At 39.2% G+C, this 19,900-nt stretch overlaps 1 protein-coding gene and 1 long non-coding RNA gene across 2 annotated transcripts in view; both read right to left on the bottom strand.

Annotated features, from left to right (window-relative positions):
* LOC103469961 (uncharacterized) overlaps nucleotides 1-19,900 on the bottom strand; it is an 86,132-nt gene that overhangs the window by 30,313 nt on the left and 35,919 nt on the right. The window contains exon 4 of the long non-coding RNA XR_534431.2: nucleotides 16,430-16,589. This is a non-coding gene — a long non-coding RNA (uncharacterized LOC103469961). The remainder of the gene's footprint in view (nucleotides 1-16,429; nucleotides 16,590-19,900) is intronic.
* On the bottom strand, nucleotides 10,911-13,351 carry gas1a (growth arrest-specific 1a). Its single transcript, XM_008418050.2, has one exon. It carries the CDS (start codon nucleotides 12,377-12,379, stop codon nucleotides 11,594-11,596), a length of 786 nt encoding a protein of 261 aa, XP_008416272.1. The 5' UTR covers nucleotides 12,380-13,351; the 3' UTR covers nucleotides 10,911-11,593.

Below are 19,900 nucleotides of genomic sequence, written 5' to 3'. Positions count from 1 at the left end.
CTAATCCAAATATTTACATCTTTCTCTCTGCAAATCCAGTTCTGGGGTCTCATGTTTGACTGTTTTGCTAAATATTCACACGACTCCAAGTCAAACAGACATTCATAAATTCTCCACTGTGTTGTGTCATGGGTTTTAGTGTCAGGCTCTCCTCATACTAGCTGTTAGAAGTACGCATAAAAGTACAGGACTTATGCATAGTTACCATAATAATCAGCACTAAAAGAGTTCTGAATGCAGTAACTAAAATAACTACAGCGTTATATTCGACTCTCCTGCATATTTTATACGATCAAAGCCAAGGTTCATTTTATGGGTACTGATTATTTTTTCAAGGGGAGCTTATCTAATAAATCAACAAAAAGTTGGGAATAATTGATAAGTGGAAAGGAAATGGTGCATGGTTTCATTAGAATCTTTTTTGCAACGCATAAAGCCCAAACCAACTTTAAAGACGTCTTCTAATAATCCTTTTCATGGAAACAAACTAATGTCTGATTAAATTCTCCCTGTTTACTGGCTCAGATCACAGGATCTGCTTCCCGTATTTACTTTCGATGCTCCTGCTTCAGACCAATAAACAGGCTGAACGTTCTCACGTGTATTTGTGGCGACAGATTTTGGTTCACTTTGAGTTTTCTCTGTGTGAAAAACAACTAAACACTCAAAAACAAAAAAATTTACACGTTAGCAAACTAATCAACTGCTTTGGACCAAAGTAAACAAACTAGAGGTGTGGGAAAACATCCTCAGAATATTTGCTAATGAAGAGAAGCTAATCCTGGATGACTTGATGGTGTTTCTGCAGAATATTGGGTCAGTAAAAGTTTGATCTACATTATCAGATTAAAACACATTCATGCCTTTTTAGACCTGCAATGTTTTGTGCATACTTGGAAAATCTAAGTATGCTAGAGGCTTTTTCTCTTACTTGTTGTTCAAAGCATTTGTGGAGTTGTGTACAAAGGCGCTATCAGCATAATTTCCTTGGTATGTGCATGTCTTTTTGCTCTGTGTTACTTTTGCTGACAAAAACAACCCTCCCACCACCTTGCCAGAACTGCTGCCTGTTCACTTTCACTCCTGATCGTCCCCTCCCCCCTACGCATACATGCAAGCACACAAATCCTGTTTCCAGCTCCAGACATTACGAACTCCCAGTTTTACGGCCCGCCCTCCCGTGCTGTTTTTACACTGTCCTTAATGTGACATATAAGCGGTTCAAGAAAGGACCCGCTCAACTTTGTGTCTTCGCTAAACAGGCTCATGAACTGGAATTTTTATCTTTGGGCTGAAAGAAGAGTAAACAGGATGGTGCAAAAATAAATAAACCTGACTTTTACTTCTGGATTATGATCTCGATCAGTTATACTATCTGTTTTTTTATTGCATAGTTCAGTTGTTTAGTCTTGTTCCATTCTCTCACTACGTATCGCCACATTGTTTATAACAAACCAGTGCTGGAAAAGTGGGGCACCTATTTATGTTTATATTCTTTCAGATATGAGTCCCAAAGACCAGTGAAGTTTGACTGTTTTCAGAATCACAAGAATGAGGAACTGCAGAAGAAGTGGAACGTCTCTGTTCTGCGTTTTCTGTTTTCATGTTCATGGATTCAATCTCGCTTCCTAAAACAATGCAGATGCGTCTGAAAGCCTTCCTGCTCCATTGTAAAGCGAAGCACAAAGAGAGCTTTATGCCTGACCCTGAATCACCAGTTGCTTTGCTAAACTACACGATTGTGTGTGCGGCTATTGGTGCCTGAACTGGATTATTCATTATGGGTTCAAGTCATGTCAGTTCAGTTTATTAGAAATTCATCACATGTAGAGATGTATGGATTAACATATGTAACACAGAGACAGAGCTGGTGTGGGGAAGAGATTTAAAGACAATAGTAGCTTTTTGCTGCCTGTTTTTTGTGCTTAGCAATTACTGGAGAAATAAAATAAATTGGTATTTTATTATGAAGCATTAGCAACAAGAAAAAAAATAAGTAAACGCCTAAAAAAACCCACCCATTTTTTGTTTGTTTATGTTGTATTTGCTGCTTTTTAAATCAAGTGATTGCTTCCTGTTCCAAACTGCACTCAGCACTTCTTTTACAGCCACTTGTTGGACTTCAAACGCAGATGTCCTCTGCCCTGAACCCCTTTCAGCAGAGGAGTGAAGAGCAGCATGCCGAAGGCTTTTGCATGTGTTTGCTCTGGGGATTTCACTTGAAGATGTTTACAAATGCCTCTGCAGGAAGCTCGGCACAAAAAGAGATCTAAAAAGCAGTGTTTAGAAGGTCACACTGAGCCTATATGGATCATTTACTAATCTGGTGAGAACACAAAAACCCTACAATTACTGGACAGCATATGTATATAAACTGAACTGGACCGACACCCTATGTGAAGATGTGTATTATTTAAGCAGGTTTTGTTTTATGTGCTGTCCAAATAAATGCATCACTCATAAAAACACAATGGTTTCAATGTTTTAAGAATTATGGCAATAAAAATGAAGATGTGAATACTGCAACCACACTAGGGTGTACACCAAAACAACCGTACTGACCATGTGCTCTCAGGAATGGTGCAAAAACAAACTCTAGATATAGTAAACAAACTGATAAACAATGGCAGTGCATCTTTTTCATAAAACTGTGAAGATATCTTTTCAAAGTTAGTCAGAATACTTCTCATAATTTTGCTTGAAATAGTACAAATAAATAAACTAATGATGTGACTAGATGTGACTAATTTCTCCATGTTTCCTGCCAGCTCAAAATCTGCTTCTTGTATTTCCATTTGATGCACATACCTCAAACCAATAAAGAGAGTGAATGTTCCCATGTGGACTGTGGTAACAGATTTTGGTTCGCTGGGGGTTTTCTCTGTGTGTGAAGTACACAAACTAAGCTGATTCAGACCAAAGTAAACAAACAATAGGTGTAAAAATGGCCTTGCAGAACATTCATGAGCAAACAACATTATAGAGACCAAGTGAAAGTTGTGGAGAGGTTTATGCTCAATCCGTTTTTAAAACCTACCAAGACTAAAGCTATCCCTGTAAGCTAACAGGGTGGGAAAAGGGAGCAATAGCCAAGAGGTTCATGTAGCTCTGGAGGAGTTCTGGTTGAATGAGACCCAACCTGATCGTTGTGGCCCACAAGCAAAATGTGAAGGAAAACTAACATTGAACAACATCCTGAATACAACATCTCTAAAATAACATTTGTTAGTGGCAGCATCATGCTGAGGGGATAGCTAATAAAATATGGAGAAGTTTGAAGTTGAAATCCTAAAAAGTTGAAGGATTATGAACACTTAAATAAAGACTTAAAGTAACAGTACGCTGAGAGACACAACCAGTAACCAGTGTTGTGATCCTGGCTCTTCTGTTAACTTTTAGGGCATCTGTTTGTACTCAGGTTAACAAAGCGTCTTGAGCTAAACAACATATTTATGACCTACAGTCTGCACCAGGGCAGTTCTGTGTGAAGCTCTACTACTGCCTGCGCTCCGCTGAAAGCAGAAGAGAACATAAAAGAGGAAATGAATGCGTGAGGGATGAATACGTGGCCCTGGGGGTCAGTTTAATGGAGTGAGACCCCCAGCCCCTATTGACTTCCACAGCTAAACTATTAACTCCTCACAATTCCCATGCTTTGGCCTCATTATTCATTTTCAGGGAGAGAACTTTTTTTTTTTCCTGTTTAAATAATTAGCGTTGCTTTCATTTTAATGCTTGCACTAAAACAATTAGGAGTTAATTGCTATTTTTGGTTGTAGAGTGAAAAGTACAGAAAGTAAATAAATGTACTTTAAGGCTTTCCCATTTAAACTAAGATTGATGCAAACAAGACAGTTTTCATTGATATTTTTCCAACATATTGTTTTTTTGTACACTACTTGTATTTCCATGTACATTTACTGTAATCCAAACATCGCTGCATATTTGTAAGTGCAATTTGTTGCTTAATTCGCATCATATTGTTGTGGAAACTAAGATACATTTTTCCGAAAGACTAGAACGTGAGCTCCTTAAAAATTCATGTGGCCTGTTGAGATGTCCGGTTAGCTAAGAATCCCACTGACTTGGCTGCATGAGTGTGTGGGTGTGTTTGTGAGAAGGGGGGTGTTATCAATAACAAGAGAGATGGGTATGTTTCTTTAAGACAATCCTATAAATGGTGGCCCGGTCACCGCCTCCTCACCGGAGGGGGCTGGATGCAGTTTGAGTTTTCCTTGGTGGGTCAAGTGAACCATTGAAGTTTGAATGGGCTGCCATGGCAGATTACTCTGCACAGCTGTCCCCCTACCGTGGAAATTAAGTTATGCCCCGTGTCAGCAAGTTTTGTGTTTTCTCTGCCCATCCCCCCCTTCCCTTTGCCTGTATACTCCTCTTCCTTAAATAGTTGAGGCCCCCACAAAGGTGCACATAAATAGAAAAGGCCTTCAGAGGAGTGGGTAATCATGGGAGAAAAATTCAGATTAGTTATCTTGGTATGAAACCAACCTGCATTCCTCCACAAAGAAACACACTTCCTGTTGCAAATCAGTGCATGTGCATACGCATCCAGTCTACACGTATAAAAAGAAAAGCCCCGCTTTTAAATCAGAGGGCGGCCCGAACGTTTTGTCTCTGTGCTTCTTGGACTGCATCCTGCTGCACTTGTGGCCCCTGCCTCATGTTTTGTTTATTTGTGGGGGAAGTTGTTTGTGTTGTGGTCACAGTGAAAGACAAACACTCCAGCTCTTCCAGCGATGTGTGAACATGCTGAGGACCTCCCCCTACAAAAGCCTGCGAGGCAGCCGGACCTAAGGGCTGTTACAAGCTGAAGGAGATGCAAGAGCTGCTAGAGCTAAAAGAAAACAGAATACATTTTGTTTCCCACAGGTTGAGTTCGGCCCTTTTGTAATTTACTTCAAAAAGTCAAGACTTTCTGACCCTCTTAAGATGTCAGAAATGTGCTTTCAAGAAGAAGCTTCAATGCTTGAGCTACTGTTTGTAGAGCAAGTTCTGAATATTCACCAGCATTACCAGCTTACAGACTGTGAAAGTATTTGCCCTCTTACATATTTCTTGTGTTTGCTCAAACTACTTTAATATCAGAAAAAAAACAACTTCGCTGAATAAAAAAACAGTTTTTCTGTTATTATTTTAGATATGTAAAGGGGAATTAGCTGTCAAGAACCAAGAACATAGTGGCCTCTACGTTAAAAAAGTTACTGCCCACATTATTAAATGATGAATTAAGTTTTACCCAACACTTTTGTGCCTCCATTTTACTGGCCAGGCCCAAACTGATCACTGCTTGACCTATAAAAATCAAGAAACTACTTAAAAAGAACCTATATAACAACATAAAGTAGACTACAAGATCTTAAAGACCAATGCACCATTCCTAAATTCATTAGGTTAAAGACAAGATGAGAAATAAATTCAATCTGTAAAGCTTTACTCCAGTGATCTACAATTAGAGCCAATGGAGAAAACATGGATTAGAGGTGAACCTGTCCAATCAGGGCTGTTCTACCAAAAATAATATCAAGAGTGTTTCAACAAATCATTCAAGAAGTCACTAAATATTTCAGAATAATATCACTGCAGCCTTCACTTGCCTCAGTTAGGATCGTTGTTCATAAATCAATGATAAGAAAGAGTCTTTGCCACAATGGCATAAGGCTAAACACAACATAGAGGCCTCTCCAGATCTCCCAAACAGAAATCCCCAAGACAAGACAGTCAAACACGGTGGTGGTGCTGGTGGTGGTGTGACTGTGTAGATTCTTGGTGTGGCTCGAGAATCTACACAATTTGCTCTGAATGATGAACAACAATGCTGGGACACCAGTTTGTGACCATGGGTTTAGGTGTGTTTTGATACTGCGTGGCACATATGAATGGTTCAAAAAAGGACAAAGCACTCCAACATAGCTAAATTAAGTTTACTAAACATTATTCTGGCAAGAATAATGGAACAAATGTTAAAAGGCTCATGAAAGCCAATCATTGTAACTGCCTGATGGCATTAGTTACCACCAAGAACCCATTTGGCTAAGGACTGGATTAGATCGTTATTTCCCTTAATAAATATTTATGCTTTGGAAACAGCACTTCTCGGAAACAAGATAAATTTCCACATGCATTAATAAAAATCTAAAATTAAAATAAAGCTATAAATGTAAAATAGTGAGTGCAACAAGGAGCAACTGAATAACATGCCATACCAAACATACAAAACAGTAGATCATCAAAAGTGATACACATTCTTCAGAAACATGTAGGAACTTGATGTTCCACAAAATGCATTTCTTCTCCTCACATGCTGACCCACATAATGGATTCTTTAACATCCCAAGATACATTGCAAGACAGGAAATGGTGCGTCTAAGTTTCATGTCACTTCAACCTGGAAACATACACAACATAAATATGTTTAATATATATATATTTTTTTTTTCTAACCCTGACCAAATTCTTTAACCATTTTTAACAGCTTGGCACAAAATTGGCAACAAAATAGAAGATTCTATGTACAACTGAGATTGCTTAGTTACTTTATTCAGCAAGAGATAGTTAAATGTGAGGTGAATTATTATGAAGACAAAATGTGTGAGGGGTGTCTTCTAGTCTACTGTCACTCCCACCTCTGATGTGCAGCTAGATCTTTAACAATCTAACCAGGGCCCCAGGAAGGGAAAAACAATGACAATAGCGCTGTTACCAGCTGCAGGTTCCAATTAACTACAGCAACGTTGAATAGTGTCTCAAAACATCTGTCTGCAAGACATTAAAATACTGGAGCTGCAAATACTACGTTACATGTATGTCAGATTCAATATGCTGCTCAGTGAGACTATGGTGGCCAATGCATGAAGTAAAATGAAGGCATTTCTTCACAGATAGGTTGCAAATACGTAATTTTGGTCAATTTCAAGTTATTGTTGTTAACTGGGATGGACTGGTGACCTGTTTAGAGTTCATCCTAGTCCAGCTGCTCGTTGACCGCTGGGGAAAGGTGCAAGATTCCTGGAAACATAAACAGAGTTAACCAAGTATAAAGAAATTATTTTGGGCTTTATATTGTCTGGTTTTGTTTGTTATATTTCTGACATCAAGACAGATATTTGTTCGTTATTCCATTTCACCTTTAAGATACTGCTTACAAAATGGTTTGTCAAAGGTAAAATTTTAAACAAAGAAAACTTCATAGAAAATCTAACTTAAACAAATTCTCTCAGCAACATAGAAATGTTCTTTTCTTCTTCATTTAGCTTCCCATACTTCTTTTTTTTTTTACATTGTCTTTTTTATTTTTTCCAATCCTACACGAGTAACAGAACCAGTACGCAACACTTTGTGATCCTCCCTTTATCAGACACTCGGCAGCAACATTTAAAACAGTGAGTGTATCAAACGGCTGCCACAAACAGTCAGGTAGCAGAGCGTTCTGCTCGTGACAGTAGGATTAGTGCAGAAGGTTTTCTCTCAGGACCTGAGGAGTCGTGCTGTAGCTTGAGTAACTGGATTACAGGCCCTTTTTCTCATTTCAAAGGGTTGTGAACTCAACAGAGGTCTTGCATGATGGAATCAAAGTGGCAGCTGAAATAGTAGGGAGAGAAACAGCAAGGGTTTCTAAAAAGACCCCCTGACGTAGGCAAGCGGAGCAAAGGAAAAAGATTCAAAATCAACCATTTTTGTTTTGTATTGGTGCTGGTGTCTTCTGTGTTAAATAATTAGTGAACATTACTAGAGCCAGTCTGTGGGGGGAGGGGGTGAGCATGATTTGGTGGTGCTATATACTTCATAACTAAACAAAATTTAAACTATAGAGAAAATAAAACTGATAAAAGCAGAAGGCTGATTTTTAATCTGAATATGAACATCAACATAGGGTAGTCGTGGCGGAGCCCTTTCCATGGAGTTCCCTGTGGTAACTTAAGGGGGATTAATTCCAAATCCTTTCAGTGAACTTTCCATCTCAGTGCCTCCTCCTACATCTCGGCCATTTCAACTGTCCAGCCACTTCTGCATCACTTTCTGCTGCACAAGGCCAAAACAAACGCCTGTGAGAAATATCGTCAGCGTACATTAGCGTTAAAGTTCACAGTGAGATTTGAAAAGGCAAGCTTTAGGCCTATGGTGTATCGATGCAGAGGGGCAGTTCAGGATATCTGAAGGATGGGTCAGAAATTTTAAAACATTATAAGTTGTTCATTTCTTATCTGCGGAAGACAAGAAATTAACTTATCTCCCAAGTCCACGACCCCACACTGTAGGGTGGTGGGTAATTCTGCTGATATAGCATCCGTAGATCTGTTTAGTTTGCAGCAACACTTTAAGAAACTCAGTAGGTTTGTGAATTCTAGCGTGTCACCATGATAGGATGTCCGGACATGGCTTTACAACGTGTAAAGATATGCAAAATCAAAGTCGGGTCAGCTGAGGTGCACAATAAACAGAGGTCACCAACTCTCTATACACAATCTTCAGTCCAATGCAAAGCGCGGCGTACACCAGGGCACCACTGGACTTTAAAGCGGTGGAGTTATGAATCAGGCCTTTCAATCTGAAATCCAGTAGATAAGTCTGGGTTTTATACAAAGGATCAAAGTGGAAGGCATGTAGTTGATTTTTTTTTTTGGTAATGTTACATTATCTAATACCTAATGTAATTGCACAGAGAGATACAGAAACTTAATTGACTGTGCTATGTTACATCACTCAACCAGGAAAGAAGTGATAAGTAGTTATTTGCTTAGAAAGGCAGAAAAAATAAATACAGATCTTCTGATCTGTATTTGCTTAGGAAGGATGGCAGATCTGAAGCATTCCCGGTTGGTTGGGAGCACAGCACCTTTGTAAACATTGTGCTGTGATAAGCTCGGGGTGAAGGGGTGAAGTGATCTGCATGGGGTGAAGTGTGGGCCGTTTTGTTCGGGAGGCCAAGGAGACAGAGCTTGGAAGTGAACTGAGCTCAGTGAAGCACAGTTGATGGCGGAGATACCTTACACATGCTCAAAGAGCTGGAACACAAACAGCCACAGTTTGTAAATCGAACCCAAAACCACCACTCAGACACACACACATGTGAGCACACACACCATAAGCAATCCCCTCTGCGCTCGAGGAGGAAGAGAGCCCATGTTGTCATTTACAGTGTTTAAAGTTCATTCTTAATTTTTAAACTTCAAATGCTGTGTTTTTTGTTTGTTTGTTTTTTTGTGAGAGCACAAAACTAGGAGACAGACTACAACCCAGAATTTACACCAATTCAATTTTAGGACAAGCAGGCAAGTTTTGTGGGATTTTTGGCACTTCATTCTTCTATTCACACATTGTGCATTATTGCAGCCTAATCAACACACGCTGTGCCTTTCCTAAGTGCTGAAACTGCCTGAACAAATGCGAGAAGCAAAAAGAAAGACAAGGAGGGGGAAGAGAAGGGGGAGGACAAGCTGGGCTGCAGAGCTATTCTCCTCCCTGGAAAGCTTCAGGCACGGTGGATCGCATTACCGACGCTGCAGGAAACTGACAAGGTATTTCATTTAGAAGTCGCTGCATTTGCAGTCGACAACAAAACGGGCATGGAGTTCTAGTAGCTTGCAATCTGTTTATAAAACAAAACTATGTAGAGAAAAGAAAAATGTTCTTTTTTTTTTTTTTTAGAACAAATTTGCTGGATATTTCTAGTTTTTGGAGTCGCGAATCACATTAAGGAAACACAGGTAGGAAAATGCTCCCTTCCCAAGCCTGTCACACATTTTTCCCCACTTCTTTTCTTCCAGCGAGGGCCCGAGCAGATCGTTCCCACATGCTTCCCCACCGCTCGGCTCTCCAGAGGTGTCAAGCCGGCCTGAAAGAATGAAGTGCCTCCCCATTGTGCTACCCAACTATTATGTGCTTAACATTTCCATGACAAAGATGCCACTCGACTTCTCCTCCATCCATTCAGCTGGAGGGCCCTTGTCCCCAGCGCTAATAAAACATTTTGCTGCACATCATGGATGTAAAGCACCGACCGAAAGAGACGATTCTGCAACGTCCTCCGTTTTTCTCCCATTTATTTATTTATTTATCTGCAAATACTCAGAAATCAAATGAATTCAAATGCTACATAAATTTCCCGGTGAAAGATCATTGTTTGCAGAAATCTGTGTGAGTAAAGAAAATCGAGGCAAAGTTTTTAGCTGTCATTGACTTTCAGTGAAGAGCTGAGTGGTTGGTGGCTGCAGAGGGGGGGGTTTGTTGATTTATGGCGACAGTTGTTTTTGACAAAAGGCAGCTAAATCAAGACATTGCAGGTCATTAGGCTATCAGTCAGCAGGGGGAAACTTCAACGAGTGCGTACCACTGTAGTTACGGACACAAGCGTTGGGGATAATCTCGGCAACATTTTGAAAAAGGTGAAAAGTCTTTAAAAATTTTAAGAAACAACACAAGGATCGCTGACAAAGCTTTTCATTAGTTTTGTCAAATTATTGTATTTTTATTTGATTAAAATAGAGCATATTAGCTGAGCAATACTACAGCTTTCAACAAAAGCCATGATTACTGACAAAAAGTGACCTCTTCTCTTATCTTTCCGTCATGTAAAGTTTTATGAGCAAAAAAAAAACATTTCACACTGATTTACATTACTGTCATTCAGTAGGCATAAAATGGTTGCTAATGCAACGTGATCAGAAGTGCACATTAAAAAATAAACTCTTAAGTGCTTGCAATACACCCTATCCAAAATGTTCAGTCTTGCTCATTAAAGCTAATTAGATTTTTTTTTTTTGTTTATTGCATCTAAAGCATCAATTTATAAATATCTATGACTGAGTCAAAACTTTACAAAATTTCATGAATCATCTAGTTTAACACTGTCAAATGAAGCAATGTGGTACAAATAGACAACTCACAGTCGCAAATTTTATCTTCAAGTTTCCTTTATGCCTTCGGGGGGAAAAGATATCATTAAGGCAATAATACAGTGGATTTAGACATTTGCTTTTTAATCTAGACTTTACACCATGAATAAATCATCTCATAGCCTAAAACATAGAGGATTTTTTTTGAACAAATAGCAAAGAAAATCTATATTAGCTATACAAGTATTTACAGTGCATTTACACCATTTTCAGTCAAAATAAATTCCCTTTAAAGCTGAAATTCTCAGTCTTTTTATACACATGCTGGCTATTTGGAGGCATGTAATAAATTACTGTTTCACTTTTACTCCTGATCTTATTTACAAGTTACATTAAATATTTGTAAATCAGGTATCAGTGGTGCCAAATGGCAACTGCCTTGTCATATACAAAAATAGTTCATACTTTACAGCTAAGGAGAAAGATCGGCAGTGCACAGCTGATTAAAACAGGACGACAATCAGAGTCTGTGACCGGAAAAAGTAGGCAATTCTGTTTAGCTTATCTCATAAGCAAAGCATCTGCAGTGGTGTCAGATCTTTCGGATCCTTTTTTTTGCAGAGGATTATCCCGTTATGATGACGATGAGAACTCTGTTCAGTTTGTCAGGCTTTTACTAGCAGGTCAATGAGTGACAAAAGTTTTTGATTGCCTTTTTATCGGAACAATAGAAAACCCTTAGATTAAAGGAGGGGCGACAGACCCAAAATAGAAGCCAGCAGGGTCAGACCCCAGAGGCCCGCAGCCGGCAGAGAGGCTCTGCTCCACGGTTCCACCGTACCGTCCGGGTTGTCATCATCGTCCTCCTCGTCGACCCATCGTCCGCTGCCGTATTCCCTGTCTGGGTCTGGATTGTCGAAGCACAGCATCTTCATGCTGCTCTTAATGAACTCACAGATGGTCCTCTCCGACCCGTCGCACATGCACGTCTCCAGCTTCTGACCCTTGGGGATTTTACGCATGTTCGCGATCACGTTCCGGCAGGCGTTCGTGCAGATCGCGCCGTTAAAAAGTTTCCCGCAGTGGTGCAAGTAGTCCTGCATGGCGGAGCTGCACTGCGCGTCCCTCCCGCACTGCAGCCGGGCTTCTGTACAGCCCGTGCTGGTAGTCCTCGGCAGGCACGGCTCGATGGCCCGCTTGGTGCGTGCGCATCTCAAGTCTTCGCCGCAGCTGCAGTCCTCCAGAGCCGGGCCGCTTTTGGTCAAGTTGAGCTGAACTAACGAGGAGATGCAGTGGCTGGGACACCTCTTCTTAGCCCCGCTCAGCACGGGCTCGCAGGCCTGGACGTAGTGGTCATATGCGTAGTTGCAACCGGGCTCGTTTTTACAATTTAGGATGGCTTGCCAGCAGATCAGCTGCCGACCGTGGTGCGGGGAAGCCGCAGAGAAGCAGCCAAACATCAGAAGCACGCAGCCAAGAGGCCAAACAGCTCTGCAGAGACCATGCGTTGAAAGATTGGAGTTTGCCATGATTATGGCTGCTTGACTCGGCCAGACTCAAAGCAGTGTCATAAGTCCATCCATTGATAGTGTCCGATCTGGAGAAGTGTTATTTACTCCGGGCCAGATGGTGCGTTATCGGGCCCGTGTGTGGGCGTTCAGCGGGTTGCCACGGTGCCGTGTAATCCCGTCTCCAGAAACCCGTCAGCGCTGATCCACTTGAGCCGGATTCCTGCGCGAACCGTCCGCTATCCGTACATGATTGGGCGTGAAAAATGTAACAAATGAACAACTTAATCAGAAACTCAGGCGCACCGAGAGAGAGAAAGAGAGAAAAAAAGTTCCCCCCCAAAAAAGTGGGAGAGTTCTCATTACATCGAAGAGGAACAACTGCCTCCACTGCAGCGGGTCTCCGTTGTGCGGATCTCCAGGAACCGGAGAGAGAAGCCGGACAAGCCCCGAGTGCGCTGGATCATTAAGCGCTACTTGTTGGGGGGACTGGAAACAAACAGTACGAGGGGGGGAAACAACAACTCTTGTGGGTCTCAAAGTGGTCCTACGCTCCCTACCCCTTTGAGCATTTGTCTTTGGCTTTCTCAGCCCCCCCTCGCCATACATTTGTGAAGTGCGCCTCATTGGTTGGCAACTTGTTGAGGGTTTGTACGTAATAATGGGCGGGAGTTTATGGTGGGAGGAGGTCGAGCCTTGAGAAAACACTCCATGAGGAGAGGATGAATGCGCCTGAGTGTAGATTGAGTGGTGGGAACATTGCTCCTAATTATGTGGAGACATTATTGCGAAAGCTTTTTTTTTTTGTGCTCGCTGGACTAACTGCAATAAAACTGAGAACCCTGAAGTCATAATAAGATGGGATTAGTTGGAATAGAACGTAGGCTTATTTTTTTAAGTTATTATCTGCACTTTATTTTCCCAGTTTTCCCATAATACTCAACAGGCTTCCAGTTTTATTTGCACTTTGGCGATCAGAGGGTATAAAAAGCAGTAGTTACCCTTTTTATATCAGAAAAACAACAATCATCTTAATATTTTATTACATGAAACAATAATAAATGTAATTATAGATGTAAGGATACCTTCTTGATTATACTGTGAACAATTAATATACGTGAACTCTCTTCACATTTTGTTGTAACTACATATTTCAGTAAATTTAAAATTGGTTTTTATGTTAAAGATCAACTCAGTAGTTTTTATGTGGGAGGTCATTGTTGCATGGTTTCAGCATATTTTATTAAGGATTTCTTGACGTTCTGATAAATGATGCATCATTTTTTGGTTTTCTAAGATAAATATGATGTGACCTCAAGGCTGAATCATTATCTATCTTACCAACAGAAATGTGGAATTTGCTAAACAACTAAAACTCCAATAAGTTCTTGCTTTTGTAGCAAGAGAAAATCATGCTATCCCATAATCGAGGGATAAAATAAAGAGTGAATTTGTGTTAGTGGTGGACGACATGTAATGCTGTAGGTCCGTTTCTGTTCTAAATCATCTAGAATTAACGGCATGCTGTGAACGTTAGGGAAAAATCTGGTGAACTAACAGTAAATTCAAAATCCCTCATCACTGGATCTTTTTGGTAAATTGCCACTGCAAAAAAAAAAAAACAAAAAACAAAAAAAAAACTTTTTTCCATGATTGTAGTCTAAATGTTTTAGCAAACCTGTAGGGTTATCTGAAACCCTAGAACTGTGGAAGATTTAGCCAATTTATTACTATGTTTTTTTCAGATTCTGCATTGAAGATATGTTACACATCTTCACCTTGGTGAGATTTAAAATAGCCAATAAATGGGAATGAACATTTCATTTTGAAAAAAACTGGGGAAAAAAGAGTATAGGTTAAGAGGAGTCCAGATGCGGACTATGTTTTCTTCTTAGTAAAGTTCTACATAAAATTTGAGAAAACATTTTCACACTATAATATCCCCTAAAGATCACAGACAATCACTCAGATGACAGGCTTTATAATATTAGATTCAACCCCAGAATTTCACAATTGCACAGATGATGAACTGTGCAGCATTCTCACTAATTTAATCATCAAAATCCCATTAACTCCTCCTCAGTTGAGCAGTTGAGGGGAAATTAATTGAGATATAATGGAGCAGTCACCAAACATCATCCCGTATAATCTGTCATTACAATTTACGTTATGCTAGTTATTGCACCAGAGAATTGGCTGTCAGATGTTAAGCTGTAAGCTGATTCAGAGATGATTGTTTCAGCTGCAATTTCTCGATGCAGAAGTCATCGCATTTTTTATATCTTTAGATTACTGCATCATTTTTCATTTGCATTGCCAGAAGAAATATTGAACTTTTTATCTTTATAATACATTTCCCTCACCTTAATCGTAATCGTAATGTGCTGCTCAACACAGCAGCACATTGATACTGGTAACAGCATTAAACCTTTTCATGTCATTCAAAGTCATTTGAACCCATTGATTCCAAAAGTTTACTTGGTTTAACGTCATTTTCTCTGCACCGAACATCCATCCATCCATCCATCCATCCATCCATCCATCCATCCATCCATCCATTTTCTTACACCCTTGTCTCTTAATGGGGTCGGGAGGGTTGCTGGTGCCTATCTCCAGCTAACGTTTCAGGCGAGAGGCGGGGTCACCCTGGACAGGCCGCCAGTCTGTCACAGGGCAACACAGAGACAAACAGGACAAACAACCATGCACACACACACTCAAACCTAGGGGCAATTTGGAGAGGCCAATTAATCTGGCAGTCATGTTTTTGGACTGTGGGAGGAAACCGGAGAACCTGGAGAAAACCCACGCATGCACAGGGAGAACATGCAAACTCCATGCAGAAAGACCGGAGCCGGGAATCGAACCCAGAACCTTCAGTGCAAGGCAACAGCTCTTGCACTGAACATAGTACATCTAAAATAGATGTAAACTTTGTACATAGAGAGATGAAAGTCTTGATGCAAACAATCAGTTCACGTCTGACTGGAAAAGAAAAATTAAAAGTGCTCTATCCACAGAAAAACATCTGTTGTAACAGATAATACACAAGACAATATTCATCCTTTTGGGTTCTCCAGATAAGTGACAATATAAGATTTTACCAATATATTTGGAAAAACAATCTCTTTTTTTTCCTTTGGCTTTTCAATTTAATTACAGTGATGTCATTAACAGAGTAAAAAGAAAATTTCATGGTGGTGAGGATAACTGGGCTTCCAATACTTTTTTGTTTGCTTTTGTTAGAAAACCATGAGAACAAATAAAAACTAAAAATAAAACTAACTAATAAAACCATCAAACATTCTTTCACTTGGTTTTCTTGTTCTTAAACACAGTACCAAATAAAACACTTATTGCAATTTGCTGATTAGTATGTTCAGTATTGAGCTATTTTTTTCTCTTATGTATACAACTTGACAGATTTCCACAAATCATCTATTCAAGTATTTCACTCTGTTTGACCAATGATCCTTAAGTAAAGAGATGGCAAAAAAATAAATTTATATAAGTTTTCCAAGTATGTCTGCTAAATAATAAATTGTGTTTGAACTTTTCAAATATTAGCTAACTCTGAGCAAAGGTCAGCAACATGGACAGAAACCTAAACTCATGCAGATAAATTTTAAATGCCAAAAAAATATATATATATATTTTCCAGGCTTGAAGATGTGTGCCTGGTTAAAGAAGTGACTTTAGATCACTTCTGTACATAACATACTTTTGCTTGTATGTTTTCTCTGGGCATCATAAAGGGTCAGTTAAAGAGGAGACAGTGTTTGTGTTTAAAAATTAGGGCTTTGCAGCTTTTCTTCCACAAGAACTCAGAAATCTACTTGGACCTCCTCATCAAAATGACACCAGAGAGTGCGTGTGTGAGTGGGGGGGTGTATGTGCATGCGCTCTCATATGTGGGTGTGAGTAAAATGATAGCCCACATGTTGACACATGAGCGAGAGGAGACCGCTTAGCTCTCGAGGCTTGATGTGGATGGGGGAGTCAAGGGATGAGAGCAACGGGGGCACAAAGGCTGTTTGTATTTCAAACAGAATTCTGATCTCAGGAATGTACCTTTAGGCCACAGCCGTGAGCTTCCCACTGCAAACAATGCACTCAATGTCAGTTACGGCTGGCTAACGCAGACGCTGCTGGCGCTATTCCAAGCTCCCAACTCGTCCAAAATGATGGATACAGGAAACTCAATACCTCGGGTGTTCATCCTCACTTTTCCCTGCAGCACATAGAGGGAAACACTTTGAGTGCTGACAAAGGACTTGCAAACACCCTCGTCTTTTTTTTTTATGGTTTTACTATAAATTTATGGTAAAACATATAATTCTTTTTTTTTTAACTAGTCATTAATGGTTTAAAAAAAAAAAAATTTAAAAGAACATACTAATCTTGCGTCAGCTGTAAGAAAAGAAAAGAATGGAAAAGAAGAAAGGAAAAGAAAAGTTTTTCATCCTGCGGACTTTCATAAGGGAAACTAGAGCGAGGTTAAATCATCTCTTTCGTCTGAGCATCTGTGTGTGCAAACCAGATGTGTTGCACAGAAAGCTGAATGCTTTTACACTGAGGGATCAATTAAACCAGAATTCTTCCCGCAACAGTCCAATTAAGCGATAAACAAAATAAAATTAAAAAGAAGCTTTGCTGATTCTCAAAACATTCAAATTAGATTGACTACATCTAATTAATGTGTAAAATTCAGCTCAGCTGCCAGTGCTAATTAAATAAAATGAATGATGACAGAAATAATAGAGAGTTATTTGTGAATCAGCTGTGTACATATTGACATTGTTTGGTAAATGTGCTAAGAATCTTCAGATTGTTTCTTTTTTTTTTTCCCCCTCCCCCCCATTAATTAAGACAAAAGTATTTTATTTAGACATTAAAAAAGTATACACTAGCTAAAAACAAACAGTTTTATATAATGAACAATAAATATCATTGCAAATGAGTTTAAAAAAAAATCAGCAGAAATAAAATGTTTCCAGCATCAATTCAATACTGGGTATTCTCTCATGCAAACTACCAGGTGAAAATAATGCAGTGTAATGTTTTTATGTCTGGTTCTCGTCACCATTTTGACTGACTGACCACTCTGGCAATTGCCTGACCACACTGTTGCTCTGCTGTTTCACCAAACCTGGAACTATCAGTATTTTTTCTAAACATAGGAAACACCAAAATTATTTTCATTTTATTTCTTTGTGGATTTGAAAACTGGCTCAAAGCTTTTCTGCTCAGCTACATTTATCTTCTATTATGAAGCCACTGAAGAAGCTCGTACTGCCGTTAACATTTACTTTTCTTTAACATACCAAATACCCCTGAATCAGTGATTCTGTTTCTGTTTTTTAGTCTGTATGCTCCGTCTTCTCAAACTCCCAGCCACTCATGGCAGATGGTGGCTCACGCCGAGCCAGGTCATGCTGGAGGTTTCTACCTGTTGAAGGGGAGTTTTCCTTCATGCTTTCGCTACATGCACACTCATTATGAGGAAATGTTGCAAAGTCAACAACACAATCCAAAAGATTGTTCACTGTTGCTACAAGCTTATCCAGGAGGAGGGATTTAGGCTGATGACTTGATGCACTTTGATGCGTTTCCTTTGGTAGAAAACTTTAACCAATCTAAACTTGACTATTATTTGATTAACTTTTTTTGTTTTTTTAGCAAAATGCCTATGAAATTGTAACTATATAAATCAAATGAATTGAATTTGAAGAGACAAAAAAATAGCAGATATAGTTTGACACACTGTCATGTATTGTATTTGAAGAAAAAACTATTAATGCTGCTATTTTAAAAATGACAAGAACTTTCTGCGTCCTTCAAATGTGAAGATTTCTTCAGTTGTCAAGTGCACCGAAGCCCAGCAGAACAGAGAAGTTGAAATGCGCCCATGCTGTTCTGTCAGAAAAAGGAAATATCGGAACACAGGAAATGAGTTGGCAGGAATTATCCATTCAAATTGCTTCCTCTTTGGGCTTTCAGACACATGATAATGGCCAGTGATAAGTTATTTGGAACACAACCAAACAAGATTAAGAATTCATTTCCTTCCTGATGTCTGCCCTATTAATTTGCCTCCATTTCATTTGTCCTCTTCCGGGGATTTGTCTTGATTTGTTCGGTTTGGAACTCCAGAGTGACGCACAAGTGATTAAAACCTTAATACTTGGCAGCAAATGGCCGAAATCTGTAAATACACAGCTTGTTTTTAACATTTGTAGCAAGTTGCAAAAGCCGTGAACTGTTTGTTGAACACTGCTGAGCTGGGATTTTCCCTGCAGTCTTGAACATCAACAACACTTGCTCTCTTTTCCTAAAATTAACACTCTGATACCTATAGCTTAGTTTTTTGGAGGGAATTAACCTCATTAATGTTGGTTAAGGTGCAATTCAAAGTAGGCTGTTCTGGTTTACCTGAAACTGTAAGAAGTAGATGGATCCTGCTTCCACCAGACTGGGTAAAATGTGAAATGATGTGTTATGGATAGGGGTGGGTGATCCTTTAATCAGTGAGATTAGAGTCATCCATCATGTCAAACAGGCAAAGATCCACCTGACCCTCTTATCACAGTTCACTGCCTGTAATTCAGACAGGATTTACCAAAATACATTTTGAAAATAAAATGGTTTGCATAAAAAAAAAAAATATATATATATATATATATAGTTTGTTTAGGTTTTCAACTTGAAAAAGTAAATATTGCATATTTATTTTGATGTAAAAAAAAGTTTTTTTTTTAAATCCCAGCGGTATTCTCTCTCCCAGCATCACCAATCTACATGGAAATCTTCAGAAACTGACCTCATGTCAAAGCTATAAATGGAGGTCCGAGTCAGGCGAAGGCAGTCCCAAACACAGATGGTAGGAACAATGTTTTAATCAACACTTGAGGAAAATTACGCCCAGTCACTCAGAAGATTTAGCGAATGATTTTAGGGAAAATATCAGACCCAGTAATCTCCTGTTCTACACAAGCCTATTCACTCTGAGCGATGTTTACTTTGGAATACAAGTAAACCAAACCATGCTAAGGATAAATCCCTATTCCTCATGTTAACCATGTATGGTCATGTATAATAAATTCAAACATGCTTTCTAATTAGGCCTAATGTCAGACTAAAAGTACCTTAATAACAATCTCTAAGCAGATACTACAGCAGACAATAATTTTTATTAAATTCCCCATTTCTGAATCAAAAAACAAAATTATGTCGTATTGTGATTTTAAATGTGTTTTTGTTAACTGTAAGCAGAAAATTGTTAATAGAAATAAAAGTTTTAAAATATCAGTTTGTGTATAAAGTGTGGACCGAGTTACTGAAATATTTTTTTCAATAACATTGGAATTTATTAATTATGATCGTATACTGTGGCCACACACACCTTTTTGATATTACTTGAAAATATTCCATCACCACTGGGTGTCTTGTGATTGTTCCTGTTTTGACAAAGTATTTCTTAGCAGAGAAATAAACTATTTTATGCTGTTTTTGTCTAAAACACACAATGATAACAGATGTAAT

The sequence above is a fragment of the Poecilia reticulata genome, linkage group LG9, assembly GCF_000633615.1.
Source record: "Poecilia reticulata strain Guanapo linkage group LG9, Guppy_female_1.0+MT, whole genome shotgun sequence".
Taxonomy (NCBI): Eukaryota; Metazoa; Chordata; class Actinopteri; order Cyprinodontiformes; family Poeciliidae; genus Poecilia; species Poecilia reticulata.
This window is presented reverse-complemented; position numbering and strand designations above follow the sequence as displayed.